We start from the raw sequence: 23,612 nt of genomic DNA, 5'->3' as shown, positions 1-23,612 counted from the left end.
TTCATGTACTGAGTGAATATTTTACCTTTCGTTGTACGTTCTAAATTCTTTTATTTCTGTGTTGTCTTGAGCAGCTTTTCTTTTCTTTTACTCTAATCATTAAGAGCCACTGGTATTCCTGATATAGTTGACTTCCTAGTTTGTCTTGCAAGAGTGAGGATTGTAAGGAAGGCTTTTGTCTGTGTTTTTATTTACAGGCTTGTTTAAAAAACAGTTTTATATGAATAGTATATTATGTTTCAGAGGAATAGGTAATTAAAGTTAGCTCAAAGATCGTGGAATCAAGGCACCAGCAGTCTCCCTACTTCCTAATTAAGAAAAAAAAATTATGTTCACTATTTAAGAATAACTGGTACCTATAAGTGTCAAACTTATAGGGACCAGTTATTTAACAGGTGTTACTCACAAGTTTCTTGATTCTTATTCTTTATGACCTGTAAGGGGTCTTACAGTATGGCTATGTGTGCATTCTTCTAATTCAAATTAGACTTTCCAAATGTCTACCCCTTGTTAAATTACCATTGTAACTTGTCTGGCTTATGCCCTCTTGTTTGGTTATAGACATGAGTTCCGTAGGTTCTTCTCTGTGGGCTTGTATTTGCTTCTTCTGTTCATGTGCAGGGATGGGAACAGCTAGCCCCTCTCTCTCTCTCTCTCTCTCTCTCTCTCTCTCTCTCTCTCTCTCTCTCTCTCTCTCTCTCTCTCTCTCTCTCTCTCTCACCTGAATTGGTCTTCAGACTATGTATTATTTATGGGGCTATTAGTTAACCCTTAACGGACGGATTGATCCTCGGGAGTACTAATAACAGGTTTGGGGTGGTGGACGGATTGATCCTGCAGATAAACAGTATTAACTGCCATCGATTTTCAAAGAATCAGGGAGGAAAGAGGTGCCAATACTTCTATAGCCCATAAATTCACTAATGGCAACTTTTACACTGGCTAAAATCAAGACTAGGCAGCTCATGCAAGCTTAGTAGTGATTTTGACTTCGAGGGGGAATGTAGTACCTCTCTGTCTCATGTGATGTCTTTTTGTAAATTTGCTCATAAATATACCAAGGGGTTGCTGTTGGTTTTTGTTCTTGTCTTTACGTTAGTATGTTGGTTGTAAATGTAATTTTGTTCATGAAACTTAGCTGTCAGATATATATATAGCTGTATTTCTGACGTCCGACAGAATTTCAAAACTCGCGGCACACGTAGTGGGGCGGCCAGGTGGTAGTACCCATTCCCGCCGCTGGGAGGCGGATATCAGGAACCATTCCCATTTTCTATTCATATTTTTTCTGTCGCCGGTGCTGCAAACAACTGTTTACAGTACCTCCGTCTAGGATTTTTTGATTATCTCGCTTAATATTATCTGGATTGACTTTTGGTATCGACTTCTGGATTGTTGGATTGGCACGCGTAATAGTGGATTGGTTTTTGATTTTGGATTGGCTTTTCTGTGTACATGATGTCGGGATCAAGTACTGGAAGTTTCAGAGTGTGTGTGAGGAGTGAATGTAAGGTGAGGCTTCTTAAACCTTCAGTTGATCCTCACACAGTTTGTATGGATTGCAGGGGGCATGTTTGCTTGGTTGATGATCGGTGCAATGAATGTAAAAGGATTTGGATGATGATAAATGGAAGATGTATGAGACCTATCGACGTAAATTGGAGCGCGATAGAGTCAGGAGGTCTTCCTCCAAGGGCAGTTCTACTAAAGGTAAGGATAGTAACATTTCTCCTCCTCTAACACCAGTAGATTTTGCTCAACCTAATCCTGTTTTGTTGCCTTCGGCCCCCAGTGCTGTGCTCTCGAATCTAAAGTTTTGGCCCTAGAAACCGGCCCTGTGAAAGTTTGTGTTAGTGCCCCTAGTGTTGTGGAGGGGGCATCAGATCGGCCCCATAATGCCTCTAGGCCTAGACCTCTATCGGACTCCCAGGACTCAGGGAGTGGGTATGTCGAAAGCCGCAAGAGGGTTAAGGGGGCTCCCCACCGATCTGGCGTCCCTTCGGCAGGCCTTGTTGCTAAATCCCAGGCTGCCAAGGAGCGCGCACGAGCGCGTGTCCTGAAAGATTGCTTTTCGTCCTCCGAAGCGTCCTCCCCGTGCAAGGGGTGGAGCGCTCGGAGAGACTCGCGTCCGTTGAAAAGGATTTTTCGCTTTGAGGACGCTTCACGTCCTTTGTCTCCTCTTTCGTCAGAGGACGCTTATGACGCCTTTCCTCCTCAGAAGAGAGGAAGGCTTTCTACCGACGAGGACGTTGGTTTCCACGCACAGGCGTGTTCACCTGAGAGGCAGATAGCTGTACCTGCTAGAAGGAAGGAGGCGTCCCCTCGCCCCTCGCCTTCTCGCAGGCTCAGTCCTGCCCCTTCTTATGCTCCTTCGTCACCTACGAAGGATATCCTAGTGTCCCTTCAGGACCAGATTACGTCGCTGATGGCTCAGAGGACTCGCCCAGCAGCAGTCGAGCCTAAGCGTAGGAAGGACGTTCGGCTGCCCGTCAAGAGGACGAAGCAGCCTCATTCTCTCTCGTCTCGCTCGTCTCTCTCTCCTCCTCCGGATCGTCACCGTTCTCGTTCTCCGAGTAGATCTTTCGCTCTCTCAGACAGGACTCGCTGCCAGGACGCTCGGCGTTCGAAGCAGGAACGCTTGCGCTCTCGGCAGGGAGCTGTTGAGGACGCTCGGCAGGACGCTCGGCGTTCTAAACAGGACGCTTTGCGCTCTCTACAAGACGCTTTTGAGGATGCTCGGCAGGACGCTCGGCGTTCGAAGCAGGACGCTTCGAGTTATCGACAGGACGCCTTTGAGGACGCTCCGCAGGACGCTCGCCGTTCGAAGCAGGACGCTTTTCGAGCGAGGCAGGACGCTTTTGAGGACGCTCAGCAGGACGCTTGCTTGGCTAAGCAGGACGCTTTTGGCGCCTCTCGTCAGGAAGCTCGCGCTTCCTCTCGTAGGGACGTGTCTGTTAAGACAGTTCCGTTGCTTCTAAGGACGCTCCTCTTTCACAAGATGTCCGTCCCTCTAAGGATCGACGTAAGGGCGATTCCGTACCTGTAGCGGGTACTTCCAACCAACGGAAGTCATTGTTCAGGATTGAGACTGCTGGGACGTACTCCCTCTCCTGATGGGCGTTCTCCAGTTCCTCTTAGGGAGGAAGGGGAACTTAGTAGTCCAGGGAGTTCCGTCGAAGAAGAACAGCCGGTAGCTTCAGCTGTCTCGGACTACAAGGTTCTTGTTAGGCTGTTACGTTCAGCCTTCGGGGAGAAGTTCCAGCCGGCAGCCCCTAGGTCTCCTCCCTCTCAACTTTCGTCTTCCAAGACCGTTAAGACCCCTGAATTCGTCGAGATGAAGACATCGCTGTCGACCAAGAGGGCGTTTAAGAAGCTTCAAGACTTTATGTCTAGAAGGAAGGATCAGGGCAAGACCACTTTCGCCCATCCACCCTCTAGACTCGCCGGGAAAGGAGGAATTTGGTATGAGACCAAGGAGGACGTGGGAGTAAAGGTTCCTTCGTCCGCTCTGGGTGACTTCTCCAGTTTAGTGGACGCTCAGAGGAGGTCTCTCTTATCGTCTGCTAAGGTGTCCTGGACTCCTGTGGAGACTGACCACCACTTGAAGGGACTGCTTCGTACCCTAAATGTTTTTAATTTCCTAGACTGGTGTCTGGGAGTTTTAGACCTTCAGTCTAGAAGTCCTGATTCTCTCAGTCTGGGGGAGCTGTCCAGCGTGTTGTCATGTATGGACAAGGCCGTCAGGGATGGTTCGGAGGAGCTAGTTTCTAATTTTGGAACTGCTTTCCTGAAGAAAAGAGCACTGCTTTGCAATTTTACCGCTAAGTCGGTATCTCCCGCTCAGAAAGCGGAATTGCTCTTTGCGCCTCTTTCGGACCATCTCTTCCCCCAGGCTATGGTAAAGGATCTTGCAAAGAGTTTGCAAGAAAAGGCGACCCAGGACCTCTTGGTACAGTCTTCAAGACGTCCAGCAGTTCCTTCCACTTCGACATTCAGCAAACCCCCGAAGAAAGTCAAACCCTTTCGCGGGGCACCCCTCGAGAGCAGCTCCTCGAGGGAGAGGTTTTTCGAGAGGAAGAGCTTCATTCAAACCCAAAACCAGCAAATGAAGATCTCGTCCTTCAGACGCCAGTCGGGGCCAGACTGGAATTCTTTGCGGAAGCTTGGAGGCAGAGAGGGGCGGATCCTTGGACTCTCAAGATAGTAGAGCGGGGTACAAGATCCCCTTTTTACATCCTCCTCCTTTAACATCAACTCCCAGAGACCTCTCTCCATCTTATCAGGGAGAGAAGAAAAGTATTCTTTTTCGATCTGTTAGACCAGATGGTCGAAAAAAGAGCGGTGGAACAAGTCTTGGATCTAGAGTCACCGGGCTTCTACAACAGGATTTTCCTAGTGCCGAAGCAGTCGTCAGGTTGGCGCCTGGTCCTGGATGTGAGCAGGCTCAATCTTTTTGTAGAAAAGATCAAGTTCAAAATGGAGACGCCTCAGTCGGTGCTGGGAGCCTTGAGACCTGGCGACTGGATGGTGTCTCTGGACCTGCAGGACGCGTACTTCCACCCGTCCCAGTCCACCCTCTTTCAAGGAAGTACCTGAGATTCGTCTTGGACAACAGGGTTTGGCAATTCAGAGCCCTTTGTTTCGGTCTCAGCACGGCCCGATGGTTTTCACAATGATTATGAGGAATGTAGCGAAGTGGCTCCATTCGTCAGGGATCAGGATATCTCTATACCTCGACGATTGGCTGATCAGAGCGTCGTCGAGGCAGAAGTGTCTGAAGGACCTTCAGTTTACGTTAGCCCTAGCAAAGTCTCTGGGTCTTTTGGTCAACTCCGAAAAGTCGCATCTGACCCCGACACAGTCCATCGTGTATCTGGGGATTCAGATGGATTCAGTGGCTTTTCGGGCGTTTCCATCCCAGGAACGTCAGCGACTGGGGTTAGAGAAAGTCGCAGCCTTCCTAGAGAGAGAAGATTGTTCGGTGAGGGAGTGGATGAGTCTGCTGGGCACCATTTCCTCGCTAGAAAAGTTTGTCTCGCTGGGAAGACTGCACCTCAGGCCTCTTCAATTTTTCCTTGCGGAAGAATGGACGTCGAAAGAGGACCTGAATGCGATCCTAAGGATCTCCAACAAGGTAAAAGTCCACTTAAGATGGTGGCTCGACCCTCAGAAGTTACGAGAGGGCTTCTCCTTAAATCTTCTGAGCCCCGACCTAGTGTTGTTCTCAGACGCTTCCATTTCCGGTTGGGGAGCAACACTAGGGGGGGAGGAAGTGTCAGGCTCCTGGAGAGGGGAACAGGTAGCCTGGCACATCAATGTAAAGGAACTGGCAGCGATATTCCTGTCGCTGCAGTTCTTCGAAGACAAACTGTCAAGCAAGGTTGTTCAAGTCAACTCAGACAGTACCACAGCCCTTGCGTATCTAAAGAATCAGGGAGGAACTCGCTCCAGATCCCTTTTTCTCCTGGCGAAGGAAGTTCTGCTATGGGCAGACGCAAGGCGCATCAAGATCCTGACAAGATTCGTGGCAGGGGTTCAGAATGTCAGGGCGGACCTTCTCAGTCGCCGAAATCAGATTCTACCAACAGAATGGACCTTGCACCAGGAAGTCTGTCAACAATTATGGAGATTGTGGGGACGTCCTCTAGTAGACCTGTTCGCTACATCAAGGACGAAGAGGCTTCCTCTGTATTGCTCCCCAGTTCTGGATCCAGGGGCAATTGCAGTGGACGCGTTGCTCTGGAACTGGACAGACCTGGATCTTTACGCCTTTCCCCCATTCAAGATCATGGGGGACGTAATGAGGAAGTTCGCAGCTTCAGAAGGGACAAGGTTGACTCTGATTGCCCCAATGTGGCCAGCAAGAGAGTGGTTCACAGAGGTCATGACATTCCTTGTGGACTTCCCAAGAACGTTGCCCTGGAGGAGAGATCTACTCAGACAGCCTCACTTCAAAAGGTTTCACCAAAACCTCTCCGCTCTGGCTCTGACTGCGTTCAGACTATCGAAAAGTTGGCCAGAGCGAGAGGCTTTTCAAAGGCAGCTGCGAGAGCAATCGCTAATGCTCGAAGAGCCTCTTCAAGAGCTGTCTACCAATCTAAGTGGTCCTCCTTCAGGGCATGGTGCAAGAAGGAAGGAATTTCCTCTTCCACGACCTCTGTGAATCAGATAGCAGATTTCTTACTCTATCTAAGAAATGTGCAGAAATTGGCAGTTCCTACAATCAAGGGTTATAGGAGTATGTTGTCTGCCGTTTTTCGCCACAGAGGACTGGACCTCTCCGACAATAAGGATCTGCACGATCTCTTAAGGTCGTTTGAAACCACCAAGATTCCACAGGCAAGACCGCCCTCATGGAATCTAGATGTGGTGTTGAAACATCTCATGCTAAGTCCCTTTGAGCCTCTCCATGAAGCTTCTCTAAGGGACTTGACGAGAAAAACGCTTTTCCTAGCTTCTCTGGCGACGGCGAAGAGAGTTAGTGAAATCCAAGCGTTCAGTAGCCTAGTGGGTTTCAAGGGAGACAGCGCTGTCTGCTCGTTGAACCCTTCCTTCTTGGCTAAGAACGAGAACCCGTCTAATCCTTGGCCAAAGAGCTTTGAAATCAAAGGAATATCGAGTCTCGTGGGTCAAGAACCAGAGAGAGCCCTGTGCCCTGTCAGGGCTCTCAAGTTCTATGTGAATAGGACTAAAGAGATAAGAGGTCCCTCAGGTAATCTCTGGTGCTCGGTGAAGAGACCAGATTTGCCGTTGTCGAAGAATGCTGTTGCTTTCTTCTTGAGGGACGTCATTAAAGAGGCTCATTCATCTTGCCAGAAGACTGATATGAGCCTCTTTAAAGTGAAAGCTCACGAGGTCAGAGCCGTAGCTACTTCTCTTGCCTTCCAAAGGAATATGTCTATCAGAGATATTCTTGATAGCACCTTCTGGAGGAGCAATTCCGTATTCGCCTCACATTACCTCCGGGATGTGAGAACGATTTACGAGAACTGTAGTTCTTTGGGGCCTTACATTTCGGCAGACACAGTTTGGGGGCTGAAGGTGGCTCTCTCCCTATCCCTTAGCTTAGTTAGGTTAGTTTATTGTGTTTTTGGTTGATGGTGAGATCTTCTGGGGAAATCTCCCATTCCTTAGTGTTAATGTCAGGGGTTTTTTGGTTAGTTTGTCATGTGGTGGTCGGTTGCTGTGTTACTGCCATATGTTTGGCTAGATGGTCTTGTCACATTGTGGTCACGTCCCCGTTGACAGAGCATCCAGAGTGCACCAGCACTACAGGTCCAAACCTGGCTGGCAACTCTGATAAAAGCATAAGCAGGCTTTAAGTGACAGTAATCACATAGTCTACTTTGCTATCAGGTAAGGAACCAATAAGTTAATCTTTTATTTTAATTTAAGTTTCCTAAAAATCCTAGTCTGTCTCTACCCACCATCCGAAGGTGTGATTCAGCTATATATATATCTGACAGGTAAGTTTCATGAACAAAATGTTATTGTTATAATACAATTAAGTTTGTTCATACTTACCTGGCAGATATATATAATTAGAGTTCCCACCCTCCTCCCCTCAGGAGACAAGGGTCATGAATAAATATGAATAGAAAATGGGAATGGTTCCTGATATCCGCCTCCCAGCGGCGGGAATGGGTACTACCACCTGGCCGCCCCACTACGTGTGCCGCGAGTTTTGAAATTCTGTCGGACGTCAGAAATACAGCTATATATATATCTGCCAGATAAGTATGAACAAACTTAATTGTATTATAACAATAACATTTTGCAAAGAAATATTAGAAAAAACATATAAAAATAAAAAAAGTTACTGAATATTCGTTCTTGGTAAATTTACATAAATATTTTTCTCAACAAATTGCTGAAAATTTGTTACTAATTTTATTTCTTATGTTTTGATATTGTGTGAGCTGTAATTATTATCATTTTACAAAATTAAATAAAAATTACTTATTAGAAAAAAGATTTATATGCAGTGGTACCTCGAGATACGAAAGTCTCAACTTACGAAAAACTCGAGATACGAAAGCAAATACGAAAAATTTTACATCTCTACATACGAAAATTGCTCAAGATACGAAAGGTTGTTGCTGTAGTCTGAGATTCGCCCGGACACCGATAACAGTTTTGAAACTCGCGCGCTACCAACTGAGTAGACTCGCCACCATCCTCCCGCTCTCCCATTGGTTCCTGATGCTAGTCACCTCCATGAGATCCTTCTCTCCTATTGATCATCATCCCTCCCATTGGTCATCATCCCTCCCATCATGCATCTATGTACTAGTACGTAGCAGCTTTCTTCTTCAGCCATTGCTTCTTACCAATGTTATTGTTATTGTACGCACATGGAATTCGTTCGTTTACATATACGATTTCGTTTGTTAACGTAAATTCGTGTTAGTGATTTTGTTGTGCTACTTTATCGTGTTGTGTGAGAACCTAATTAGTATACATACTACATTACTTAATTACGTACAGTATAGTCATGGGTCCCAAGAAAGTTACTGAAGTTCACAGAAAGAAGAGAATGCTCTCTATGCAGACAAAAATGGAGATAATAAAGAAGTATGAAGCTGGCTTGCGGTTGAGTGTGATCGCTAAGGAATACGGCCGAAATCCGTTGACGATAGGCACCATCCTTAAGCAGAAGGAAGCCATCAAAGCAGCTACACCTTCCAAGGGCGTGACTATTTTGTCCAACAAGAGGAGCCATGTGCATGATGAAATGGAAAGGCTGCTTCTCCTATGGATTGAGGACAAAGAAATCGATGGCGATACGATAACCGAGACGGCAATCTGCCAGAAGGCCAGCGCTATTTTTGGCGATTTGATTGCCCAAGCCAAAGACAACGGATAAGAGGGGACATCGACGGCAACCCCAGAGTTCAAGGCTTCTCATGGGTGGTTCGAAAAATTCCGTAAACGGACTGGCATCCATTCGGTGGTGAAGAAATTGAAACTGTATACAGGGGGTCCTCGAGTTACGACGTTGATCCGTTCTTACGATGCATCGTAACACGAATTTCAGCGTAAGTCGGAACATTGAAAAATACCACATGATTTAATGTAAATACCTATCAATAACAACGAGAGAACAATTCCTTACCTTTATTAGTTTGATTGGCTTGCACACTGGAGAGGAAGCTGCGGTGCTGGAGAGACTGGGGGAGGTTAGTGAAGAGAAAAAGAACCTCCAGAAGTTGCTGGAGATGCTGAGGCAGATGATTCTTGAGGTGAGGCAGAACATACTAGTACTGGAGATGCTGAGGCAGGTGATTCTTGAGGTGAGGCAGAACATACTAGTGGAGATGTTGGGGCAGGTGAGGCAGAACCTACAGAAGGTGCTGGAGATACTGGGGCAGGTGAGTCTGGGTAGCAGAACATTCAGAAGGTGCTGGATTAGCAGAGGCAGCTGAGGTAGAGGGTACAGGATCTCCTGCAGGCCTCTCTACCTTCTTAAAATACTGCTCCAGGTTAGTCTGAACAGAGAGCGACCTCTTTTCATCCAAGATCTCCTTGTAACACTGCATCAAATCCATGACGCCTCTGGAAACCCTAGTGAACCTGTCCAAGTTGGGATCCTGAGCCTCAAAAGTTGACAAAGCACCAATAACCTTTCCAGTTGACAAAGCACCAATAACCTTTCCATTTCAATTATTAGACCACTACGCTGCTTAGTTATCACTGTCGCTTTCATAGGAGCAGATCCTTTCACATGTTCAACGATGCGCTCTTTATCTTTGATAATGGTAGCAACGGTCGAACGGCTAAGGCCAAGCGAGCGGCCAATGTTTGTTGGCGTTTCTCCCTTCTCGGATCGCTTTATAATGTCCACTTTAATTTCCATGGTGATGGCCTTTCTTTTCTTCGATGCACTACCATCAGAAGAGTCCGCCTTGCGCTTGGGAGCCATAACAAAGAGCAAAAAGTTACAAAAACGATACAACACGAGGGAGAGAGAGGCAGTGTAAACAACCAAAATGGCGTATGGGCGAGACTGAGCGTAGCGAAGCGACGCCGTCCTCTCCCCCACAAAGCGTATTCTTCCGCCGTGCGCCTGGAACTAGTTCGCGTTTGTTTACGTTGCTTACGACGCTAAACCGCGTAAGACGGAACGACGCAAAATATTATTTTTTATATTTTTATGGGGGCGCGTTCGTAACCACGAAACATCGTAAGTCGAGACCAGCGTAACCCGAGGATTACTGTAATACGTAAAGTATTTTACAAAGTTTAGTTTGTTTTTCTGACATTTTTTTATGTGTTTCGTAAAGTTAAGTGTATGTATCTGCCGTTTGTCCTCCTCTGTCGCCACTTTCGGAGATAGCCTCACTCGAAAGGTAAGCTTCCACATTTTACTACATACGTACAGTATTTATTGTATACCATGTACACTAATACACTTTATTTACAGGTACGTAATTAGCAGTACATATTAAGTTAGGTATTGTATGGTCCAAATTGTTGTAGTATTTCATTGTTTATAGGTCAATTTAGCTTTATGAAATTTATTGGGGTGTTTTTGGAGGGCTTGGAACGGATTAGCCATTTTACATGTAAAATGCGGTTCAAGATACGAAAAACTCATGATACGAAGGAGCCTTGGAACGGATTAATTTCGTATCTCGTGGTACACTGTACTACAAGTTGGTAAAATTTACGATTATCTTGTAAAAAAAAGGTCCCTCACGGGGTTGTAAATAGCCATTTTCAACTTTTGTGGAAGGTAGGGAAAATTTTTTATAATTTTTTTTCTTTTACCGTGTGTATTTGCATATCTTCCTCTTTCCATTGATGTGTTTTTATTATAAATTGGCCGACCTCAAAGTTTACCCAGCCTGAGGAGCTGCATATCGATATATTTACCCGTCCAGTATAGGTTAAGTGATATTTCTAAAATATTTCCATTTTTCATTACAAGCCCATTCTTTAACCTGTTGACTCTGATGTTCTTTTCAGATGGTTCAGAGTACACAATAAGTGATCCAATTTACCACTTGGGGCCTGAGATAACCTGTTGTGTATGCACTAACCCAGAAGAAGTAGCTTTTTTTTTTTTTTATTATTATATTCTACATAGAATGTAGTGTGTTGGGATTTGGCAGATGCAAGAATAGGCTTGTTACAGAAATTATTTATTAAATTTTTGAATAAAGATAAATTATTTGTAATTAAAAGTTTGCTTTGATTCTTTATTGTACTGTCATTTTATTTTAAGTAGATAGATGATTTACAAAAGTTAAAATAATGTAATTAAGCAAATTGAACCATTCAAATTTTACCTTTTATATAAGACAGGTACTTGTTTGGAAAATGCTATATTTAATTTGCCTACCATTGTTTAACTTCAAAGTTGCAACTGGTTTTCTTTCAGGCAGAACAGTTGGGCACAAAACAGATAACTGAGGATGATTTGTTAGACTTAATACGAACTCGACCAGGAAAGGGCAGTAATGAAACTCCTAAAGGAAATGGTATGACATGTTCTTTTCCTGTTCATTTCTGTTCATCTGTTTTTATAACTTTCCTTTAGTCTTGAGAAACTAGCTTACCTGTAATGCAATACTTCATCTCGTATAATTTTACTTGCTTGGTTCACATGTTAATGTCTATATTATGTATGTTGAGACATTAGTATGTATGTTTTAAGACAAGAATATTATGGACCTGTGTGGCTGGATGTGTCAGCTCTGAAATCCGTTATATTTAAGAACTTTCATCCCTTATTGACAAGAAACTGAAATGATGAAAACTGTAAGAGGAAAACTGCATTTTTCTTCTTCTTATTCAGAATTCACAAACTGAAACTAGTATGTGTATCTTCAAAAATAGATATTAGTTCTACAAACCCTATATTTATTTGTATGGCCTGGTTTTCATAGACTTTCTTGCGAAATTTCGACTGATTTCGTACACCTGGAAACACTCCTTCTAGGGCCCACCTCGTAATAAGGCGCTGTACCGAGTGCCCAAACAAAGCATCCCATGTTATCTCGTGATTCTGCTTTTGTGTTTGTTGTTTTTTGCTTTTTTATTCGAATGCAACTGCTAAATAAGCCACCATGGGGTCAAAGAAAGTTCCAAGTGCCAGCCCTTCTGTAAAGAAGATGAGAAACACCATAGAATTTAAGAAAGAACTTGTAACAATGTGTTGGGGGATATTGCATGCCAATCTCAGTAAGAAAATGCCTACAACAAGTGCTACTGTTAGTGAATTTAAGGCCAGCAGAGCCTGGTTTGAAAAATTCAGAAAGCAAATGGGCATACATAATGTGCCTACTTCAGTGATTAAGGACATGTTTACAAAGTGTAGTGATGTAAAAAAATTTTGTTGAGAATTATTATCCCAACAAAGATGTAATCTGTGTCTCCAACAGGTTTAATGACAATGCTTTGTTTCACTTTAGGCAAATTTTAAGGAGATGCCAGAAACAAATGTCTCAGGACAGTTTTCTTGTGCGTCAGGGGTCCAGTGACTCAAGTTTGCCCTAATGCTAGTAAAAAATGAAGAGGGTAAGTAACCCCAGATAGTGCCAGTAAAATATGAGGAGAAGTAACCACAGATAGGCCTATGATACCTGAAGTCTTTCTGGAGACAGATTCCCCTTCCAAGCATTAGCCTCTCCTCCTCCCTCTCCCCTCCTCTCCGTCATCCATATGCTAACAAGTGTCTTCCATAAAGGTAAGAATGATGTTAAATGTTTCATTAGTCATAGTTATTTCTCATTGTTTTCTGTGTGTAAAATTGTGTTTATTCTCCATAAAATGTATTAAAAAAAACATTTTTGTGTGTCTGGAACGCATTAATTGGATTTACAGTGCGTATTCCTTTTGGGAATTATTGTTTTGGACTTCATGAGATGCTCTGAACTGGATTACTTAGGAAAACTGATGTTCCACTGTACCTCAATCTCAATCATTCGAGTTGCACGAATTCACAATAGCATGAACTTTCTATCTGAACCCTACTAATTATCATACGAAAGTTTTTCACAGACGCGAAGATTTGTGAATCCTCAAGAAACCCTGCAAAAGTGTTTGATTAATTTTTTTATGTACGTAATATGTAAGTTTTCAAGCTTTTATTAAATAACATCCCTGTCCTTCAGGTATAACCTCTCATTATATTCCGTTATCCAATCCATGTATTGGAAATGTCAGTTGGTTTTTGCAAACCACCACAGGCAGTCCCCGGGTTATGATGGGGGTTCCATTCTTGAGACGCGGCATAACCTGAAAATCGTCGTAAGCTAGAATGACGTTGAAAAAATTGATCAAAATAGTAAAAAAAGTATATAAAACGTTACTTGTAATCCTTTGAGTACACTATATGTTTTTTCTTGATTTATACCTGCATTCTGGAGTTATTTCTATACAAAAAATGTTGGTTGTGGAATGTAAAAATACACAATTAGTACAAAATACTACACACAGTCCTGAATGCAATATGTAAAGTAGAGTATCAAGAGTAAAAGAGTTTATGTATATATAATACATTTTGTTGTACAGCACAATAAATGTTAAATACAGGTGCTACTGTAATTTATACCAAAGAATTAGTACTTATAAAAAATAAGAAGCAGTGAATTCCTTACTCTTAATTTAAAGTTGTCGTGCTATGTAACCCTGGACAATGTTTTTTGTGGCCACATTGCCTACATTCAGGGATTCTGGGATTTTGGAATTTAAAAAAATTACAAGTATTGGTTCTGTATGCAATAAAGTCTATTACAGTAGTATTTTAGAAAATATAACATGTATAAAATTTAGTTAGGAATTCCTTACATACATACTTACCAACTTTTAGCGAGTCTCAAAGCTGTTAGCTAGGTTGTGGGAGATGGAGATGCACATGTAGGGAGCCTGCAATTATAAGGATAATTACTACAGGGTATGTATATTTACAGTAATAGAAGTTCTATATTATTTCAGGTATTTCAGTAAGCTATGTTCAGTACTACAGTAAAAAAAATGATGAAGTCCAATCCCAATTTCAGTGGGATTTTTTACAGATGACAGGTTAGGATGAGGGAGCTTGAAAAGGTATGGGCAGCCTGGAATTATATAGAATATTAAAGGGACAGTATGTAACCACTTAAGTATAAAAAGTACTGTTACATAATTAACAATTTATAACATTAAAACAGTTGAGAATTCCTTACCTTTAGTGAAATGAAAAAATGTAGACTATGTAACATGAAGTAGTTATGTACAGTAGAGGTCAGGTTTATGTATGTACAAGGTGCATGTCAGTCCGGAATGATGATGTACATACGATTAGTAAAGTTACATATACTAAATACTATTACAGTATTAAATGTGTAATAAAATGTATAACAATTCATAAAAAAAGAAACTTTCCTTACCAAATTCTAGTGGTTGGCTTGCTTTCTGGGATGGGTATATGGTATGTGTAGATGAGAATGGCTGGGCTATGGAGTGGAATCTGCAGGTGCTTGGGAGTCTGGATTGATAACGATAAAGATGATAGAGTATGTATGTATTATTAACTACTGCACACAGTATTATTTATTGTGTGACATACAACTAAAAAAAATTAAGAATTCATTTACCTGATGGAGTTGGAGAGGTGATAGGGTCAACTGATTTTTGGCACTGGTTCCATGCATCGTAAAAACACCATACAAACAAACAGCTGATTTTTGGGCTCTGAGGAGGCTAGATCTGGAACTAAGAAAAGGGTACATATTGATAACAATTACGTAAAGTTACAGCACATAAGATGGATGCACTTAGTGTACATAACACTTTTTATAAAATTTACATAACAATTTATAAAACATTGTAAAAAATTGGGTGAGACATCAAAACCATGGAAAGGCTCAGGGTCATCTGGGTCATCATCACTATTAAAGGGTTCTGGAATGATACATAAAGAAAAAAATTAGGTTATGCAACAGAAAACACATTAATACATAGTATAATGTACAAACAATTTACAACATGAAAATGAGAAAAATGAAATTCCTTACTAGAGCTGGATGGGCTGCTATGGAGGGTTCAGGTACAGGGGAATCTGGATTGGTCATCACTTCTGCAATATATACAAATGATAAAAATTAATTAAGGTACAGTACACTAATAGTTTTATTAAAAACTTTATAATGTATACATACATTTGTAACACATTTTATATTACAGCATGTAAACAAAATATTAAAAAGTTCAGAATTCCATACCAGGACTAGGAGTGGCAGGTGGTGCTGGAGACTTCTTGAAGAAAGTGTCAAGCCTAGACTGCACACTTTTCTTCATCTGCTTCTTCAGTGTTTCTTTGTAAAAAGTGACCAAATCCCTCTCCGAATCCTGTCAAACCTGGCAATGTTAGGGTCTTTTCCCTCAAAAGAAGCCAAAGCTCTCTCCAGATGAGTAAAACCCTCTGACAAGCCTTTGACAGTTGATGCCCTGGGTTGTTGGTATGGTATCTCGTAACTCCTCAATCATCTGCTGCTCCAGCTCAACGAGGTCCTCTGATGACAACTCCTCTCCATGGGATGCCAGCAGCTCTGTGGCATCCTCAGCTTCCAAATCTAGTTTCAGCCACTTTCTTAGCCCTATGATTTTCCTCATCACAGTCTCGACATCTGCCTGGTCAAATCCTTCAAAACTATGCACAAACTGTGGACACAGTTTCTTCCAGGCCCCTTTCAAAGGGATTGTCTTCACCTCGTCCCAAGCACTTGCAATATTCCTGATTGCAGCTGCAATTTTGTAGCCCTTCCAAAACTGCTTCAAAGTCAACTCCTTGTTAACTTTGATAGCCCTCAAAGCAGAGCATATTGTCCTTCTAAGGTAGTATGCCTTGAAGTTAGCGATTACTCCCTGGTCCATCGGCTGTATGAGCGACGTTGTATTCGGTGGAAGGTACACCACCTTCACATTAGGGTGCATATTGCTCAAATTTGAAGGGTGACCAGGAACATTATCTGAAACAAGAGGAACCTTAAAAGGCAGACCCTTTGAGGTACAATACCGTTCCACTGCTGGTACAGAGTGGTCATTGAACCAATCTTCGAAGACCATCAAGGTAACCCAAGCCTTCTTGTTAGATTTCCAAATGACAGGGAGTTGAATCTTGAAAATGCCCTTGAAAGCCCTCGGTTGGGCGTCCTCTTCCAAAATAACTCAGTCTCATCCCTAATTATCTCAGCCAGACTATTAGGAAAACTTTCTGCTGTTTTGCTATCAGCACCAGCAGCTTCACCTTGCAGCTTCACTTTGTGCAAATTTGCACGAGCCTTAATACGGTTAAACCAACTTCTACTCGCGGAAAAATTTTCCACTGTCATTGCCTTCCCTATGTTTCTTCACTACTGCCGCGTGCAGCTCTACCCTTTTCCTGAATCACACTCATGCTCACTGGAACACATTGCTGATTCTGGTCTTCCAGCCAGTACATCAATAACTTCTCTATCTCAACCATGCTCTAGCTACGTTGCTTCACATTAATAACCATTGCCTTCATTGGTGCAGCATCTTTAACATGTTTAAGAATATGTTCCTTGTCCTTTACTTTGGTTACCACCGTCGTCCTGCTAAGGCCCAAAGCGCGACCTATCTCAGTGTTCGTCTCTCCCTTATTAGAACGTTTAATGATATCGTACTTTACCTCCATGGTGATCACTTTCCTCTTCTTCGATGAATTGTCATAATCAGATGAAGTACTCTGCCATTTAGGAGCCATAGTAAAGGCAAGGAAAATGCAAAAAATGCATCAACCTAGCTAAACGAAGGCAGCCAAGTGAGTGAAGTAGCATTGCTTGGTATTGTTACGCGCTCCAGCATCCTCGACCAAGCTAGGTCGTTGTTTGGTCATATTACCTATGCAGTTAATAGTGTAAATTATATGGCCCCTCTGCTCAGAAACTAGTTACGTGTACTATGCATCATAAAAAAAAGCATAGAAAAATGTCGTAACCTCAGAATTTGTGTTGTAATCTAACCAGAAACATAGTTTTCATACATTCAACTTTCCTGTTAGATATATACTTAGCTATAGACTCCGTCGTCCCCGACAGAAATTCGAATTTCGCGGCACACGCTACAGGTAGGTCAGGTGATCTACCGCCCTGCCGCTGGGTGGCAGGAATAGGAACCATTACCGTTCTCTAACCAGATTTTCTCTGTCGCCGGTTCTGGTAACATCGTTGCTAGTTCCTCCTGACTTTGACTTTCGTTTTTTCATCGCCGTTGATCTTCTGGACTGATTATTTGGTGACGTATTGGATCTCTGGCTTGGCATACGCTTTTGTAGACTATTATTTGGATTTTGGTTTGGAATTTTCTTGAAATGTCTGACTCTAGTTATACATTCAGAGTGTGTGTGAATGAGAGTTGTAGTGTGAGGCTACCGAAAGCTTCGATAGATCCTCACACCGTATGTAAGCAGTGTACAGGGAATGAATGTTCTGTCTCTAACACTTGTGATGAATGCGTAAATTTGAATGAGGAGGAATGGAAGATTCTTAGTTCCTATTTAAGGAAATTGGAGAGGGATAAGGCTAGAAAAGCCTCTTCCAAAAGTATGAGTAGGTCTTTCTCTAACGAGCCAGTTAGTAGTTTAGCACCTGTCTCTCATTTAATTGTTGCTAGCTCCCATACAGCATTACTGCCTTCTCCCTTATCAGAATCTGCAAATTCGGTATCGGAGATTGCAGATATGAAGGCTTCCCTCATGAGGTTGGAACGGAAAATTAAGGATTTAGAAGGTAAGCAAAGTGCAGTGGAAAGTGCTCCCAGTGCAGTGGAGGGTGCGTCTGATCGGCTCTTGTCTCGCTCCCAGGCCTAGACCTCTTCCAAGCTCCCAAGCCCAGAGGAGAAGGAATGTTGAAAGCCGTACGGAGGTTACGTAGAATCCCCACCGGTCAGGCGTCCCCTCGGCAGGATCAGTAGTAACGTCCCAGACTGCCAAGAATAGCCATTGGAAAGGCGTCCTAAAACAGTGTTTCTCGTCTTCCGATTCGTCATCTAAACAAGGGTGGAGTTCAGACAATCTATTGAGACCTTCCAAAAGATCTTGGAAGTCTCCTGCTTTAGATTCGAGCCCGAAAAGTTTTCCGGAGGACTCTCCACCTGAGAAAAAGAGAGCCAGGAAAACTCCTTCTTCATCAAAACCACCTTCCCCTCGATCGGATAAGGAGGAAGAAGATGCAGCGACGAAGATTCTTATGGAAATGCAACAACAAATCTCGTCATTAGTAGGAGTATTAAAGAAGGACCCTCCTCGGAGAAAGGACTGTTTCCTTCCAATCAAAAGATCCCGTCCAGCGGACGTACAGAAAGCTCCAGATTCAGAGAGCTCGGAGGAATATGGACCGATACGGACAGATCCTTCCAAGCGCGAGGCGCCAGCCAGGCGGGAGGCTCCAACCAGGAGTGAGGATCCATCCAGGCGCCTGCCAGGCGCAAGGATCCAGCCACAAGCGAGGCGCCAGGATCTCCAGCTTCATCAGATATGGAGATAGAAATTAACCAGGATCAGCTTTCTCCTGACAGGGACGCAAGATGTCGCACAGGCGGCCGTCGCCCTTGTCAGGATGTTGCTGACCTTGTGAGAGGTTTTTCGCAAGCACAACCTTCTCCTGATAGGGACGCTAGTTGTCGCACAGGCGGCCGTCGTCGTTGTCAGGATGGTTCTGATGTGGATAGGGGCTTTTTGCAGGATCAGCCTTCCCCTGACAGGGACTCAAGATGTCGCACAGGTGGCCGTAGCCCTTGTCAGGTTAGAGCTGGTACTGCTAAAAGCCCTTCACCTTGCGAAAAGAGGCGCTCTCCTCCGGTTGCTCATTCTTCTCCCAACATAACTGGGCAGGAAATGGAAGATACGTATATCGGACTTGGAAGCCAATAAGGGGCAGGTCTCTCAGATTATAAGACATTAGCAGCCCTTTTATTGCGAGAATTCGGCGAGTCTCAGAGTCCTGCCGCCCCTCCTCCTCGTTCATTGTTTACTAGTACGAGGACGTCAAAATCATCCTCCTTTTTGAAAATGCAGCCAACCATTTCCATGAAGAGAGCGTTGCAATCGTTCGGAAATTGGCTCAGATCCAAAGAGGAAGCGGGGGAAACTGTTTTTACCTGCCCCCCTTCCAGGCTTTTGGGGAGGAGAGGGATTTGGTATAATACAGGAGAAGCATTGGGACTCGCGGGGCAATGTCAGAGATGGACCATCTCCTCAAGGGATTATTCCATGTCTTGGAAGTTTTTAACTTCCTAGACTGGTCCCTTGGGGCTTTGGCCAAGAAGACACAGGATCCTGACTTCTTAGAACCTGAAGTCCTACACAGTGTATTGGCCTGCATGGATAAGGCGGTCCAAGATGGATCGGGGGAGGTGGCATCCCTATTCGGAGCAGGAATCCTTAAGAAGAGGGCTGTATTCAGCTCCTTCTTGACGAAAGCGGTCTCGCCTGTTCAGAGGTCGTCCCTTCTATACGCACCTCTTCCGAAACAGCTTTTCCCTTCTCAGTTAGTGAGAGATATTTCTCACTCGCTTACTGAGAAGGCGACGCAAGATCTGCTAGTGCAATCAGCAAAGAAGACGAGACCAGCCATTCCTGCTGTGAAGAAAGAGTCATGGAACCCTCAGCCGCCCTTTCGAGGGAGTTCATCGGGTCGATCCTCTAGAAAGAGAGGAGCAGAGAAAAGAGGAAGGTCTTTTGCCTTTAGACCAGCCAAGAAGACAAAATGAGATACCAGTCCTCCAAACACCAGTAGGGGCCAGACTTCTGAAGTTTTCAGAGGCTGGGCCTCGAGACAAGCAGATTCTTGGTCTCTTGCAATAGTAAAGAAAGGATATCTCATCCCCTTCAGAGACAGACCTCCCTTGACATCGACACCGAGAGAGCTGTTTGCGAGGTACAAAGATCCTGCCAAGAGGGAATCCCTGTTACATCTTGTACAGCAAATGTTGGAGAAGGAGGCCATCGAACCAGTGCAGGATCCGCACTCCCAGGGCTTTTACAATCGACTGTTTCTCGTTCCGAAAGCCTTGGGGGGGTGGAGGCCTGTGCTGGACGTGAGCGCATTGAACCATTTCGTAGAGAAGACAAAATTCTCTATGGAAACTTCCAACTCCGTACTTGCGGCTCTGCGTCCAGGAGATTGGATGGTCTCCCTCGACCTGCAGGACGCTTATTTTCACGTTCCCCTGTATCCTGCGTCGAGGAAATACCTTCGATTCATGGTACAGGGCAGGATTTTCCAGTTCAGGGCTTTGTGCTTCGGCCTCTCGACGGCTCCTCAAGTTTTTATGGCATTGATGAGGAACGTAGCAAGATAGCTACATCTGAAGGGGCTGAACATATCACTCTACTTAGACGATTGGCTCATAAGAGCAAGATCGAAACAACAGTGTTTGGAGGACTTGGAAACGACTCTGGATCTTGTAAGATCCCTCGGATTGCTCATGAACCTCGAGAAGTCTCAGATGATCCCCAGCCAGAACATTGTTTATCTGGGGATTCAGATGGATTCTCAGGGTTTTCGAGCGTTTCCATCGCAAGAAAGGATTGCTCGAGGCTTGGAAAAAGTCTCAGCCTTCCTAGAGAAAGAGCGAAGCTCAGCGACGGAATGGCTCAGTCTACTGGGCACCCTTTTGTCGCTGGAGCAGTTCGTTTCTCTGGGGAGGCTGCACATGAGACCGCTGTAGTTCTACCTGAAGAAAATGTGGAACCGGAAGGCAGGAGAACTTGCGGATTCTTTTCCTCTACAACAGGAGATCAAGTCCCACTTGCAGTGGTGGTTAAACCCTCTAAGGAGGAACGAAGGAGTGTCCTTGTCTCTGCGGAACCCTCGCCTAGTGTTGTTTTCAGACGCCTCGGAAACAGGCTGGGGAGCAACACTAGAAACGAAGGAAGTGTCAGGCACCTGGACGAGAGAACAGGTGTCCTGGCACATAAATGTGAAGGAGCTTCTAGCTATTCATTTAGCGCTGAAGCACTTCGAAGCAGACGTCAGAGGCGTGGTAGTCCAGGTCAACTAGGACAATACCACGGCTCTGGCATACATCAGAAAACAGGGGGGGACTCACTCTTTCTCCCTATACGAGATAGCAAGAGCTCTGTTGATCTGGGCAGAGGAACAGGGCATAGTACTCTTAACAAGATTTGTGCAAGGAGGAAAGAATATAAGAGCAGACAGACTAAGCAGGAAGAACCAGGTCCTTCCTACAGAATGGACTCTCCACTCCGAAGTCTGCCAGAAACTTTGGTCTCTATGGGGGAAACCTCAAATAGTAGACATGTTTGCCACGTTCCTCTTCAGAAGGATGGAGAACTTCTGCTCGCTAGGGGAGGATCCCAGAGCCATAGCAATCGATGCCCTTCTCATGGATTGGTCGGGCATAGATGCTTACGCCTTTCCCCCATTCAAGCTACTGGGGGAAGTGTTAAGAAAGTTTGTGTCCTCGGAAGGGACGAGGATGACACTCATTGCTCCCTTTTGGCCCACTCGAGACTGGTTCACAGAGGTACTGGAATGGACGGTGGACTTCCCCAGATCTCTTCCCGAAAGGACAGATCTGGTCAAACAACCCCACTTCGAGAGGTTTCACAAAAACCTCCACGCTATCTCCCTGACTGCCTTTCGACTATCGAAAGACTGGTCAGAGCGAGAGGCTTTTCTCCGAAAGCTGCGAGAGCAATTGCCAGAGCACGCAGGTCCTCTACCATGCGGATCTACCAATCGAAGTGGGAAGTCTTCCGTAGATGGTGTAGGTCGAAGAAGCTGTCCTCCTCCAATACCTCTGTGACCGACATTGCCGATTTTCTTCTATACCTGAGAGAAGAATCTCATTTGGCAGTTTCCACAATAAAGGGATACAGAAGCATGCTATCTGTTGTATTCAGGAATAGGGGCCTGAACATAGAGGAAAACAAAGATCTTCATGACCTTATACGGTCTTTTGAGACCTCCAAATCAAAAGCTTCGCTTCCTCCTAGCTGGAATCTAGATGTGGTTCTGAAGTTCCTCACATCAGATAAGTTCGAGCCCCCTCAGCAAGCATCGTTCAGGGACATCACGAGAAAATGCATCTTTCTCTTGGCCCTCGCAACTGCCAAGAGAGTCAGTGAGCTACAAGCATTGGACTCACGTGTGGGTTTTAGGTGACTCTGCAGTTGTATCTTTCCAACCTCTGTTTTTAGCCAAAAACGAGAACCCTTCTAGACCTTGGCCCAGGAGTTTTAAGGTTAAAGGACTCTCTCATCTTGTGGGGAGGGAATTAGAAAGGTCTCTCTGTCCGGTTAGAACTTTAAAATTTTATCTTCAAAAGAAAAAGCAGCTGCAGGGTTGCAATCAGAGTCTCTGGTGTGCGGTAAAGGACCCTAAGAGACCCATGTCGAAAAACGCACTAGCGTTTTTTGTCAGGAATGTGATTACTGAAGCACACACAAAATGCCAGGACGAATCCTTTGAAATGTTAAGGGTGAAAGCTCATGAGGTACGTACAGTTGCAACATCGCTATCTTTCAGCAAGAATATGTCGATGAAAGATATCTTAGCAGCTATGTACTGGAGATGCAACTCTGTGTTTGCTTCACATTACTTAAAAGATGTGAGAGTGACATACGAGAAATGCTTCTCTCTAGGTCCTTATGTATCAGCAGATACTGTGCTGGGAAAAGGAGATAAGATTGATCCTTAAAAATTTTTGTTTTTTGTTTTAGTAAATAGAAAATTTGGTGTTGAGTTTTAGGGTTGTTTGAAAGGTGGTTGGGGATAACTCCTTTCAATCTTAGTGCTAATCCACGGCTAGGATCGGGTGATTGGGATCGGTGTTGTACTCCTTGATTATGCCATTAGGCATAGGTGTATTGTCATGTAAGTGGATAAGACCCCATTGACAAAGGCCATCAGGCTCTGTCGAGTAAGTGGATAAGACCCCATCAACAGACCCACAAGAACTCTTAGCCATAGGTCACATCCTCGCTGAGGCTCTTGAGGCGAAGCAGACTCCTAAGCAGTAGCTATGAAGTCTTCCGCCTAAACAGGTAGGAACCAGTTTTTTTTATATATTACCTAGAACGCATGTTGTTTACCTGTCTATTCAGTAATTAGCTGTCTCTTACCCTCCGCCAAAGGTGCCAATCAGCTAAGTATATATCTGACAATGAAGTTGAATGTATGAAAATGATATTGTTATTGTACAATAAAGTTTCATACATACTTACCTGGCAGATATATACTTAGCTATAGACTCCGTCGTCCCCGACAGAAATTCGAATTTCGCGGCACACGCTACAGGTAGGTCAGGTGATCTACCGCCCTGCCGCTGGGTGGCAGGAATAGGAACCATTACCGTTCTCTGACCAGATTTTCTCTTCCACCTGTCTCCTGAGGGGAGGCTGGGTGGGCCATTTAATTGTATATATCTGCCAGGTAAGTATGTATGAAACTTTATTGTACAATAACAATATAATTTTTTGTTAATACTGTAAACAAGAAAGTATTTTTTTTATATAATGTGCGTTTTTGAAAACCATCGTAAACTTGGAACGTCGTAAGCTAGTACCCCTCCGCTTGGAAACTAGTTCCGTGTATGATGCTACATAACCTCAAAATTTGTGTTGTAATCTAACCAGA

General features: G+C 44.1%; 1 protein-coding gene across 1 annotated transcript in view; it reads left to right on the top strand.

Annotated features, from left to right (window-relative positions):
• LOC135196298 (replication factor C subunit 1-like) overlaps positions 1–23,612 on the top strand; it is a 110,253-nt gene that overhangs the window by 59,694 nt on the left and 26,947 nt on the right. The window contains exon 6 of the mRNA XM_064223006.1: positions 11,384–11,483. Coding sequence (XP_064079076.1) covers positions 11,384–11,483 — 100 coding nt within the window. The remainder of the gene's footprint in view (positions 1–11,383; positions 11,484–23,612) is intronic.

This window comes from Macrobrachium nipponense, chromosome 17 (genome assembly GCF_015104395.2).
Source record: "Macrobrachium nipponense isolate FS-2020 chromosome 17, ASM1510439v2, whole genome shotgun sequence".
NCBI classification, from domain to species: Eukaryota; Metazoa; Arthropoda; class Malacostraca; order Decapoda; family Palaemonidae; genus Macrobrachium; species Macrobrachium nipponense.
This window is presented reverse-complemented; position numbering and strand designations above follow the sequence as displayed.